This window comes from Ptychodera flava, chromosome 18, assembly GCF_041260155.1.
Source record: "Ptychodera flava strain L36383 chromosome 18, AS_Pfla_20210202, whole genome shotgun sequence".
Taxonomy (NCBI): domain Eukaryota; kingdom Metazoa; phylum Hemichordata; class Enteropneusta; family Ptychoderidae; genus Ptychodera; species Ptychodera flava.
Window position 1 is genome coordinate 39,900,230 of NC_091945.1, and position 13,382 is coordinate 39,913,611.

General features: G+C 35.7%; 1 protein-coding gene across 3 annotated transcripts in view; it reads right to left on the minus strand.

The window, feature by feature from the left end:
* The window catches only part of LOC139117579 (retinitis pigmentosa 9 protein-like), a 70,633-nt gene that overhangs the window by 40,653 nt on the left and 16,598 nt on the right, over positions 1-13,382 (minus strand). For 2 of the 3 annotated variants that reach the window (XM_070680815.1, XM_070680817.1), the window contains exons 2-4: positions 4,210-4,240; positions 3,556-3,679; positions 2,976-3,067 (exon numbers count right to left, since the gene is read on the minus strand). In XM_070680815.1, the coding sequence (XP_070536916.1) occupies positions 2,976-3,067; positions 3,556-3,679; positions 4,210-4,240 (247 nt within the window). Of the gene's footprint in view, positions 1-2,975; positions 3,068-3,555; positions 3,680-4,209; positions 4,241-12,701; positions 12,775-13,382 lie in introns of those variants that run through there. The other variant, XM_070680816.1, reaches the window with a different exon arrangement.

Here is a 13,382-nt window from a genome sequence, read left to right on the forward strand (position 1 = left end):
ATACAGCTCATCTAAGAACCGGACATACTTATATACACACAAGATTTGGCAACACCCTGACAATTAAATAATCTTCAACAGCACTGATTTACATTTACAAATTATTCTATGTGAAGTAATTCTCCAATTGCAGATACTATGACAGAACTTAGAGTTCAGCACTGCCAAGATATGAGTATAGCACACTGAATTTTGAACCAGAGTTATGAAAATGACTGAACTGTGTCACAATAAGTTTCTTTTTATTAAATTAAATCAATCGTTTCATTTTTTTTCTAAGATTGTAGAGACTAAGGGTTAAGGATATTAGTAACTTTAAACCAGGAAAAAATACCACTATTAAAGTGGAAAGGATCAAAAGAAATCAACTTCTTTATTTATTTACATATTACAAAACCAGAAAGTAACACATAATTCTAATTTAAGTGATTTAAGGCTACTTTTACAAGCTTTCATTTACAAAGTTCACTCAAAATGTACTTTGAAAACGATAGTATTTTGACAGCTGTTACCGCGGCTACTTACTATAAAAAGTCTGTTGAAAAAGAGTACTAAATATCGTTGTTTTTCAGGTCAACAAGTGATTGAATCAAAAACGTGTGTCATGAAACAGTTAAACAACAACTGATAAATAAGTAACTTTTCTCAAGAGTAACTTGAAACGCCTCGCCTGAAAGAAAATTTCATCCCGTTTCACAGAAACTGACTGCGTATTCGAGCCCCACAGCAATGAACGAACGGTCGGGAAATCCCCACGAAAATCGCTCACACTATGTACTCGTCCAAAACATTGATTATTCACTTTTTAGCTGCATGATTCACTTGCCAAAAATATTTTTATTTTGTAGATAAATAATTGAATTTCTCAGTTTTTTATTTCGTTTGTTAATGAAAAGTCATTTTAATGTTTTTAGATGCTTTAAAAATTTCAAAACCCGCTAAAAAGCGACTATTTGGCCAAAATTCAAACGAAAAACACGAAAACCAAGCTCGAATCATGGGCTATTTCTGTAAGAATACTCTCAGTCTCTACTCTCGCCGATGCACGATTTTTGCATCGAAATTTTTCACTCATTTTCGTTGGTATGACTTTGAAACTCCAGGAAGCGATTGAGAAGAAAGGGTTACCTTGAATTATTGAGGTTTTTGCTGATAATTTGCCAAATTAAATGAGAAAAAACACTACGAAAATTTCCACACGCTTACACACTGAGTGTTTCAGAGGCCTTTCATGTTCGTGTGGTACAACATGTGATCATGGAGCCTCGGAGGTAGTAGGAGACTGAGGTTTCTTGCACGGTCGCGCCGATGAAATGGGAAGCTGAAATTTTTCGCGCTTAATTTTGCAAACGAAATCGTAAATCCACTCAAAACTTCGTATTTTTTTTTACATATTTGAAACCCATGAGGAACATAATTTATTCTCCCCTGCACAGTAAAAAAAGAGATCGAAACGACATGCATGTCAGACAAAGACCAAATGCACGCAAGATGTCCATCCACATCCACCAATCTCGTAATTTGCACTGACAGAACAAAAACAATTTGATCGAGCATGGACGTTCTAAAGTAAATGCATCATTGTCTATCGCATTTTCATGTAAGCCAATACACTCACACGTACGCTCTAAGTTCAATTATATGTCAATCCAACACAATACTATTTTCGCTGATAGTGAGTGTGCAGCGTGAATGGTATGCTATAGTCGTTAGATAACACTGATCACGTGGTGTGACAAAATAGTTTTACGGAAGTGGTGATCACGTGGTGTGACAAAATAGTTTTACGGAAGTTGTTGACGGAAATGACGTCAACTTTGCCTCTCCCAACTCTATAAGCTACCTCAGTTACGTAACTTCGTCGATAAAAAATGAAACGGCCCTTTTAAGGGCCACAAACAGTCTCCAAAAAGACAACTACTGACACCCAAACTTTTTTGTGTTTGTATGAGCGTAAATTGTGTTTGTTTGATCGTGATGAAATGAGCGAATCGTACTTGATCGACAAGTCCAAAAACCCGACTATCCTAAATGTTCATTTTATGGTAGCCCAATTGCATCGAAATGTTCGATTCTACTTGATCAGATGTTGAAAAATCTGCTTACTTTGATGGTAGCAAAATGACAGTAACGAAAAGACGACATTGTACTAGATCGAGACGCTAAAAAATCCGACTCTTTTAATGCTCATTTAGGTAGCGAAATCCAAGTGTAGTTTTATCGCCAGAAAATGATAGAACCGTTCCCGATTGCCATGTTCCAAACAATAGTGTGCGTGTTTTGAGGTTTGATAATTCACTTTGACACTTGTTTGTGACTTTGATAAGCAGCATAGGCATCGCAGATATCCTTGTCTCATTACATGACAATGGCTCTATTGTTCCAGTCAGAATTCGGGTTTACCCCCCCTGGGGGGTCTTATAAACGAACTAACAGCCAATTACAAATTGATAAAAAAATCCTGGGGGGTCTTATAAACGGAGGAATACGGTAGCAAGGTTCATTTTAAGCAGAATTAACTTTGAATTTATGCGGGACTTACACTTTAAAGTTGAACCCAACAAATATTTCAATTTTGGGTTAACAAATTAATTAAAATTGAAAGAATATTTGCAAAAATTGATTTTTGTGCAAAACACACTGTGTTGGGTGCAGCGCCCCCTTAAAAAGACATTTTATTCAGCAAGCAGAGTAGCTTGAAATGTGATGATATGATCAATCAAGGTTCTGTTGATGAGTGATCATTTTGTATCCAGATTGAACAATCACTTGTTATGACAGTCACCTGTATTTAGAAGGAAGAAAGATGAAACCCTACTTTTCCCTGTTTTGCCCACCGTGTACATGTACAATGTACGTGTATGCCACATTAGTCCATACCACTATTCTGTTTGTCAGTACAAATTTCTAATATCAGGAATGAATTCACACAATCTGAGTGAAAACTTTGCTAAAAAAATTCCTATTTTACTTACCACTCTGAAATGTTCAATTACTGCATTACCATGAGTAAAGAGGGGACACTCTCTGTCACCAGTTCTGTGACCGTATGCTTTACATCTCCAACCTACACATGAAAGTTATATGGGAATCATTATGCCACACAAATGGTAGCGGACCTAACAATTTCTATACTTAATTTGGCTATTGCCGATATACAAAAAGTTTTGAAATTAAGAAATAGCAAATTGTACATTTTCAAACAAAGAGTATAAGTATTGATGATTTGAAATCATAACATACAGTACTATATCACCTAGTAAAGATATTAGAATGTTTATGACCAGTACATGACCTTACAAGCCTGCTATTTTGTTGGTATGATTTACAGTTTTATTGAACAACATTCACTGAATTCTGTATTGCATTGCTTTAGTAGCGTACAATATTTTTAAACAAAAATTTGCATTTTGCTTGCAGCTAAGATATAACACACCAAAAATACAGCAGAATGTGGCGAACATGGCATATTGTCATTTACAAAGTCCAAGTAAGTTGAATCAATAGTGCTGTCTTTTTGCATATTCAAAATGAAGACACTCAACTATCCCTTACATTTCATTACTTTTACTTGCTTTCCTAATGGCATCCACAATCCTTTGGTCGGTGCTTTAGCCAAAAACTCTCTGGCATCTTTATTCTCTGGGCAATCAGGAATACAATCTTCAGGCCTTTCATCCTTTCCATTGAAAACGGCAAGATTCAAGAAGCAATTAGTTAATGCTGTCTACTGTATTCACACCAATAGAGTAGAAAGTATGAAGTGTTTCTATACACTAATTCAGTGCTTTTATAAACATACAAACATAGTTGTAGCAATGGGGCTTGACTGCACTTTGATCAATGCTGAGTCTAGTTTGAACAAATGAATTGCACAGTTGTACAATGTGACATAGAATACAGGTAGACTTTACATGTAGATTATCCCATAGATCATTAAAACACATTTATATTACATTATTTTTCAGCATTTATCTATAATGGACAATGGTTTAATAATTAGGTTCATCTTGTAATTTTACAAGAATTCTTCATGTAAAACAAAAAAGCAATCATGTGGTAAAAATGTTACTGTAGTTCAAAGGCCATATTTGGCTATGGCATCAAAACTAGGCAAATGCACTTGTTATTGCTGTTTTATTAGAAACAGATGATGATGATGATGATGATTTAAAATGTTTAAAGAAATACATAGGGTTATTTGATTACCTGTAGCAATCCTGGAGGGGCCTTCCCATAGCTGAAGAGATACATAGAAAGAAAATGTAACATATTTACCCCAGAACTGTTCATAGATGGCGTGCAAATATCCCTGGAAGAACATGTGACATTGATCGCTGGTTAAGGTCAGGGGAAAAGAGACTCACTATGCTGTATACAGCACTGTGACCGGTATGCCTAATTCATTGCTTGAGTATTCAAGTATGATAGTTACATTTAAGCAATCTTATAAACCCCCAAGCTTAGCATCATCATTTATTAATTAATGGCAATGATACAACAGTCTGACCATGTAATGATTATAAAATAACTCTATCACAAAATCATGATCTCAAAGATTGGCTCTGGACTAGCGCAGTGCCTGCCAAGTAAAAATCATAACTCCACTGTTAAAGATGTCTGAATATTTAAGCAACAAGTCATTGACAATGACACAGTCCCCACTTGTTAATGGGTACTTTAACTCTTTTCCTGCCAAATCCATATTTCACCACCAGATCAAGATGGTTAAAATTAATGAAACACAACATATTACATATGGTGTATTTTAACATAATACTGTACATTTGAAGACTGTTGAAAGCATAAATACTGTTAACTTGATTTTTTTGGACTAAAGATGCTTTAACAGACCAAGCCAAGTGGGTGAAGATATGTCATATTTTGGCTCAAAACCGCTTTTAACTGACTTGGCTGATGCGGTATTGATACTGTCTGGCAGGAAAATGGTTAATTACAAGTCCTCTGAGAGGACTAATGTAAGCTGCCATACTAATTACAAAAAGTCATTAAAATGAATCAACTAGTAGTTAATCGACAGGATGCTGCAAAACATTTTTGCATCCTATCCTAACACTGACAGATTATCACCAGTACCATATTTGATGCAGTACTTTGGACATTCACCCTAATAACAAAAATCCATTATCTAAATGCAAACTACCAATTAATTTATATATATATATGATACCACTAAGTGTCATTGATTTGTATTTACAACACTATGAGATCAAAATCTGTACCAAGTTTCATCAAATTTAACGCAGTATTTGTGGATATATCACTCTAAATAGGGAAAGTTCATTACATATGCAATTACAAATTAATTAATTTGACACTGATAAATGTCTTTTTCACTGTTAAAGCAATTTGAGCTCAACATCTGTACCAAGTTTCATGAAATTTGTTGAACTATTTCTTGACATATCAGCCTAATTACCAAAATTCATTAAATATGCAAAGAAGCAATTAATTGATAAGAAACTGCTACATATCTTTGCACGCCTTTTGACTCCAGGAAGGAAAAAATCTGTACCATGTTTCATTAAATTTGATGCAGTATTATTGGACATATGACAATAATTATGAAAGTTCATTACATGTTTAAATTTTTGGACATATTTGATTTTGGAATTTCACCGGAATGTTGATCCACGGTACATAATAGTCTATGGGGAAGCTATGAATGATTTTTTGTACATTAAAACATAGGGCCAAAGTCCCTGAAGCTACTATAGACATGGATAAAAAATTAAGTATTTCCTGACTGTATGAAATTATCTCACTAAGGTCATCCTAGGGACATGTAAACCAAATATTAAAGCTGTCTGACCAGCGGTTTTGAAAAAAACAAGCGACTTAGCAGTTGACAGAGCTCTGCTGTGTTATGTAGAGAATAACCTTTTGTGACACATGTATTGATGAAGAAGGTGGATATCTTTGATAGCTCATATAAGGTTGGCCTGACCAAAAATGGAAAAAAATTCCGTAAAAATACAGATTTGCATATTTCATCAGACTATATTAGTCTATAAAAGCAAATAAACGAGAGTTAATTACATTCTAATTAAAGTAAACAAGACTTGCTTCAATCAAGATTTATGTCATAAAAAAAAATCATATCTGTAAGGTTATAAAGAATCTTGAGCTGATATCTTTTGATAACAGTATTTTCATCCTATTAACCAAGCACATTTCAACTTTCAAATTAACATTGTAAGTAAGTTCTGTTGAATAAGTTGAGACTGTAGGTACTCAGAGAAAGCACACTGAAGTGACAAATGTTTGTAACTTAAGAAGTTCAAGGTCATCAAAAGCATTATAAGGAGTCATGTTACACTTTCATTGCACTGTTTACACAGATTGCATAATTGCTATAAATAGCACATAAGGAATCTTACAGCCCAGCTTTACCATAAAAACCCTATCACTTTGACCACTCTTTTAATTGACCACTCTATTTTTTTCCTCAAAAAGTAATCTTATTTTATTCTTACCAAGTCAACCATAAATGGAAATTAGAACTTTCTCTATCTCTATTTATTTGACCACCCTATCATGACAAACTATTATGAGCAATTTCTTTTAGATAACATAAATGGTGGCTCAGAATATATCAAAGTTGGTATTCAGGAAAGTTGCCTTTACATGTTTTAATCCTCAATTCACTATGAACTGTCAAAAAAAGTTGAACTTTCTGATAATTCCACACTAAAATTATTTTGGCTTTGATGATTTCCTAATTAATTCAATTATTTAAAATCATATTAATTATTTTTTTCTGGGTGAATTGATAGGGTTTATACAGTACAAGAATTACATACAATGTAAGTCAAACTTGACCAAAAATGACAAAAAAATTCCTAAAAAATACACATTTGCATATTTCATCACAATTTGAACAAATCTACGTTGGGTTATCCCTGGGGACCTGTATACCAAATAACAAATCTGTCTGACCAGTGGTTATAAAGAAGAAGATTTTTTACCAAAAACACCTTTTTTGGCATTAATTTGCCTATTTTCAACAATATCAAAAAATTAAAAAAGTAGTTTCTCAAAATCATATTTTTAATCCACACAACAAATATCAAATCAGTAAGTACTGCGGTTCTCAAGATATTTGAGTGGACGGACGCCTCACAAACGGAATCATACATACATACATACATACATACATACAGACTGACGTCGGACGGATACCCATCCCAATAGCTTCTATAGACTATAGTCTATAGTAGCTAAAAAACCTAATAAATCTGTGTATTTATAGATGTTTGATTATTGATATCATTGTACTTGATCAGAATATTAGGCTGGTATGTTTGCAAGTGCATGTGTGTGTGAGAAATTTGATTTTGGAATTCCACTTGAATGTTGATTCACTATACAATGGGGAAACTATGAATAAATTTTTTACATTAAAAAACTAGCTAAATCTGTGTATTTATATTGGTAGATGTCTGCTTATTGATATTATGGTACTTGATTAGGCTAGTATGGTTGCAAGTGCATGTGTGTGCAACCCAAGACCCACCTAGCCACCTGCAAGACCAGCCATAATACCAACCCTACCAGAAACTTTCGATGTTGACCAGGCAGAAGATATCGTGTATGAGGTTGTCACATGTGCATCCCAGCAATCAGGACTCTTTGGGTTACAAGTACACTGTTAAGGCTGGAGCGAGAAAGAATGGAACACTACATGTATGGCGATGCTGTGTCTGGAACAAGACCCTCATCTGCAAAGCAACAGTTGACCAGTGTGGTGATGTGTTCACACGCTTGCTTATTAACCACAATCACCCAGCCGAACCAGGTATAGCAACGAAAGTGGAGATCACCAAGAAAGCACATCAGCTAGCTCTAGAGAATGTATTCCACTCTGCTGCCACGATTGTTGATGAAATTTTCATACTGACCTGCAGAGCCATTCTATCAATTATTTTTGATTCATGCATTCCTTGATGATGATCGGATGGATGAAGCAGGTGCCCATAGCCTTTGTGATGATGTCTCATCGTCGTAAACGTGATTACAAGGCTATCTTTCAAGTAAAGGTAGTGAAAGACCTGGTCCCAGATGTGACTGTCCTCACCATCACTGTCGACTTTGAAACAGCAATTTGGCGTGAAAGTGTTTTTCCAGGTGTGAAGATCCATGCATGCAGTTTCCACTGGAGCCAGATCCTTTGGAGGAAGGTTCAGGAACTTGGTCTCTCACCTGACTACCGTTCAAGCAGTCTGGCTCAAGACGTCATCAAGCTTCTGTTTGTGCTGCCGTATATTCCAGTAGAGCACATCGCAACATCACTCCAGCAGCTTGAAGACAGTGCCAATGACCAGATGAAGCCACTCATCGACTACATACGCCACACGTGGATGACGGGAAGATGGTCTCCTGAGACATGGTGTCTCTATCGTCGAGTCATTAGAACCAATAGCGACATTGAAGGATGACACAACAGACTAAACACCAAGGCACAATGTGGGAACATACACTTATCTGCTGATCCAACTTCTTTACAACAAGGCACAGCTCATCCCATTGCAGCTACAACTCATCAGTGAAAACAAGCTTCGTAGGTTCCAGAGAAAGCAGACAAGACCAATGCTAGGCAAGTTGGTTAGATACTGGTGAAGATATAAGAAGCGCCAGATGACCACGTTTGAACTGCTGAAGGCTGCATCTCACCTTGCTGCACCTTAGCCCACAGTATTCCAGCAAAACGAAAACAAACATAAAAATTCAAAGCTATTGTAACACTGACAATGCCATTGCAATGCTATATCTCCCCAGTCAAATTTAATACTTAAAATCAATATGACTACTTACTTTATATTCAAAAAATTAAATTTATAATATATTATAATATATTTTATAAATATAATTTTATAATATATTTTTATATAAATTATTTAAATTATATTATATTATATCAATTTCATCAAATTATATTATATTATAATTATAGTCATATTTTATACCATACTGTAATTCTGAATTATAAATCGTAAATTTTAAAAATACCGTCAATGACGCTGTACCTTCTCTAATGTGTGGCCAGGTCAGGTAATTGATTGTTGGCATGGAGTTGTTGGTAAATAGTTGATGATGTAGGGGCATGAGGTGGGATATGGACCCAAAGAACCCAAAAGATGATTAAATACATCAATCAAAAAAATTCTAAGCTACAGTATAAACTGCCTAAAGATAGTTCAATGTGGAAAAAAAGTTAAATAATTCAGAAATAAGAATTAACAGTCCAAAATAGTAATGACGCACTTCCCTACTGACCTGAGTGCATGTGAAATACACAACCTGGCACCTGTGAATTAAATGTATACCAAGTGATCATTTTAAGTCACTTTTAACTGTTTTTAATGGATTTTCCAAAGAGTCCTGTGGAAATGATGAAAAACGCTTATCTGGTCTTGTGTTTGTATAACCTCATGGCTGATAATTGTCATAGAATTGAAAAAAAATTGAAAGTGAAGAAATTACTGTTTTTAATAGGCATATTTTCCTTGGAATACATGACAGTGTAAAGAATATATGCTAAAAGTGTTTAAGAGTAAATTTCTTTTCAAAAAATAATTTAATCTGTGACCAAAGGATTTTTATTCTTTGAGTTTACAAATTCAAACATTGCAATTTGTTCAATCATCTTGTGCAGTGCAAAATTTATAAAATGACTGAAAAAAAATAAATTGGCAGAATTACAGTCTTTGTGATGTAAAATTATGGGTTGACATCACGATAACTGTTAATCTGTTTGAAGTACTAATAATAATATACTATAATTTAAAAAAGAAAAGTTCATGCAGAAACGGTAACATATATTGTCAGCAATGTAGTGTTAATTTTGACTTTACATCAAAATATGCCTTTGCTGGATACCAAATATATAGGGCGAAATATTAAAATCAGCCATGTTCAGCAAATCCACACAACAGCATTGATCCTTTTCTAATTTGATTTGATTTGCTAATGTTATCCTTGTATGACAGTCAGTACAATATGGAACTTGAACACAACACAGTGAATAAGTATGCTGTAAATGAAATGGTGTGGCTGCATCCACATGCAGCAATAGGAGTGCCTTTGTCTCTCACCCCTCATTTCCAACCTGTCCCATCCCTGAAAAAATAGTTTGGTCTTATATTTATAATGTTAATAATTTCTGTATTTGTTAAAATGTGCGCATCTCAAACACTTTTGATCATAAACATTTTCATTGTTTTTTATAGCTGACCAGTCAGTTAACCTGTTTATTTTGAATATTTGCGCATTTTTCCTCAGTATTTGACATTTTCAGAATACCTTCTTATTCAATTTGTCATTTTCTAAAAGTTTAAATGCTCTTTTGTGTGGTCAAGCTTTCCACAAGCATTAAACTTCATATAGGAAGGTCTGCCTCTAGAGGGCGGGCATCATGAGCAGTGTTTGTTAGTTATTTTCTCCACATAAACTTCTGATTGTACTGTAAACATTGAACATGGCCGACGTCCGATTTTCCTGTCTAAAACTTTCACTCATTTTCGTTCATATGACTCTGAAACTCCAGGAAACGATTGGGAAGAAAGAGTTGTCTTGAAATATTGAGGTACTCGCCGATATTTTGCAAAATTAAATGAGAAAAAATGCAAGGAAAATGCCGACAGGCTTACACAATGACCATTTTCAGACTCAGAGGCATATGATCATCTGCAGATTATGCAACAGGCCCATATCATGTGAGGCCATGAGGGGATATCCACGCAACTCAGTACCAAACACAAGCGCACACAGAGTGAGCAAACACAAAGTGAGTACCCCTAACGTCAGCTCAGTAGTCTGTAATAGATCGTAGTCAACTAAGGGGCCGTCGATAATAAAAGCTGACGCACAAGAAACGTAATTCCCTCGTTTTACTTGAAACCCCCTCCCTCCCCCCTCAAAACGAAAGTTCTTGAACGAAACCAATTTCGTATTATGATGCCGTTTCTGACAAACCCACACGCATGATCTCCGATCCACACGCCCATGAAAATATACCGGAAGGGCACATCAATTAATAAACGTCCACTGTAACGTGTTTCACTTTTTAAGACAGCACATTTTAATGTATGTCGCACGTAGAAAAATGTTTCACGTACATGTTTCACGTTAAAAAAGCACACAAGTGTCTATTTCACATTCATGTCTTTTCATTGTCTTTTCTGTCTCCGTATTTTGTGGTCATTCTGTTCTCGTTGAACGCGAAGGTAACATTGCGTTCTCGCTGCAAAGTCACACTTCGAAAACAATAGCAAATCCTTATGCGATTTTGACGCACACAAAACGAAATGAGCTTTTACCCCCTCCCCCCCTAAACGAAAGAATTACGTTTGTCGTGCGTCAGCTTTTATTATCGACGGCCCCTAAGAAACCTTGGAGAAAGGCTTAACACTGTGGCTATGCCGCTAAGTCCCTTTTGATTTTTGTCACAGCTCAAAATCGTTCTCCCACACCTCAACCTGAGCCATGAACACCCCCACCAGTTTATGATACGACCCATCACAAGGCATGACGTCAACGGATCTTGACAGACGGAAGTCTTGACAGACGGAAGTAGAAGTTGACACCAGCATACTGGTTTTCAACTCTAAAACCTTCTCTGTCTATAAATAGACACGAGAAGGTAAAAATACCGCAATTATACGGTGTCGCTCAAATTTGATCAGAATTGGTACATACCAAAGATCAACAATAAGTGTTGTTTATATCTGTTCAGTGCAGGAAAATTATACGTTGATGTTATGACAATTTCTGCACAGTACATCCAGAAAAACAACGAGAAATATTTAAACCAGAAAAACAAGAATGACAAAAGTAAATAAGGTTTGAAACTTAAGGTACTGAAGGTCAACTTCAGCAACATGCATAGCAGAGAATCTTTCAACCATGGATGTACAAAAATAGACATCCATGGTTTCAGCAGATCTGTTAATACCGGTATGTCACAGTTCATAAACAATGACAGGAAATGACCAATTTGCTGTTTCAGTTACTGCTACCACTCCCAAACATAATAGGTACCCTGCATACAAATAGGTTAAAGGTCAAAATCCTCTTATTCAGATGTGTGGGCTATTTCAGTTACTGCCACCACTCCTGCACATTTGCAGGATTCCCCTTTTTCTTACCTCATTTGCACATTTTTAACACTGACGTGTTCATTTGAACAAATTCACATCTCAACCCCTGCATCTACCTGTACACCAAATACTGAGACGGCAGCTTTGGCGGTATGGGAGCCTTTGTGTGTGACGGACATACATCCGCACATACATACCTACATACAGACACCACCGACTCATCATATGAGCTCTTTTTGGTATTTATATATAAAACCAAATATGAGCTAAAAACAGAAGAAAATCTTCTATTCTCTACAAAATTGCCATAACATGGCCCCTTCAAAATTGACCGAATAAATAACTGAAGACTTACTAAATCGACTGGTCAAACAAGAATGCAAAGCCAAAACTTATAAATTAGGAAAATGAAGTATTTGGCAAGGAATTCTGCTTAAAGTCTGGTACTGTATGTATGTATACTACATGTGCATATTCAGACTGCTAGGGGGTGCATCTGTACAGATGTGAACTTTCCAATAATACCAGGACACCTTGCCTACTTTGCGTTATTGCTAAGGGCAATATAGCAGTTTTTTTTACCTTGAAAAATGTCCCTGGCTAAAGCGGTCCATAGCACTCACATGCAACTTGCAATAATTCTAATTGCTTCATATCACAAATTTATGTTAGTCTGCTTCATTTGCTTTATGGAAAATTGGAAAAATCCGTAATCTTCTTGATACAAGTTCTGCAGAAAAAGTCATCGTTGATGACACAGTCCCCACTTGTTAATGGGTATTTTGATTACAGGTCCTCAGAGAGGATAGAGTCCTCTTCATTAGGTCTGTGATAAAAATACTTTTGAATGAATTCGCTTGATACATGTCTGAGTTATGGTTCAGGACATGAAAAAATCGTAACAAAATGGTCGCACAGTGGTCATATTGGATCGCATCACAAAACAAATTGATGTGCATAGCTATGACATTGGTCGATGTCCTTGTACCAACTTTGAATAAAATCGGTTGAAACATGCGAATATGCCTGAGAAATGGCTCTGTACATGAAAAAGTCGTAATAAAATGGCCGCCTGGCTGTCATATTGGATCGTATCACAAAACAGATTGACGTGCATATGTATGACATAGGTCAATGTCCTTGTACCGACTTGAATAAAATCGTTGAGATATGCCTGAGTTATGGCTCTGTACATGAAAAAATCGTAATAAAATGTCCGCACAGCGGCCATTTTGGATCGTATCACAAAACAAATTGACATGC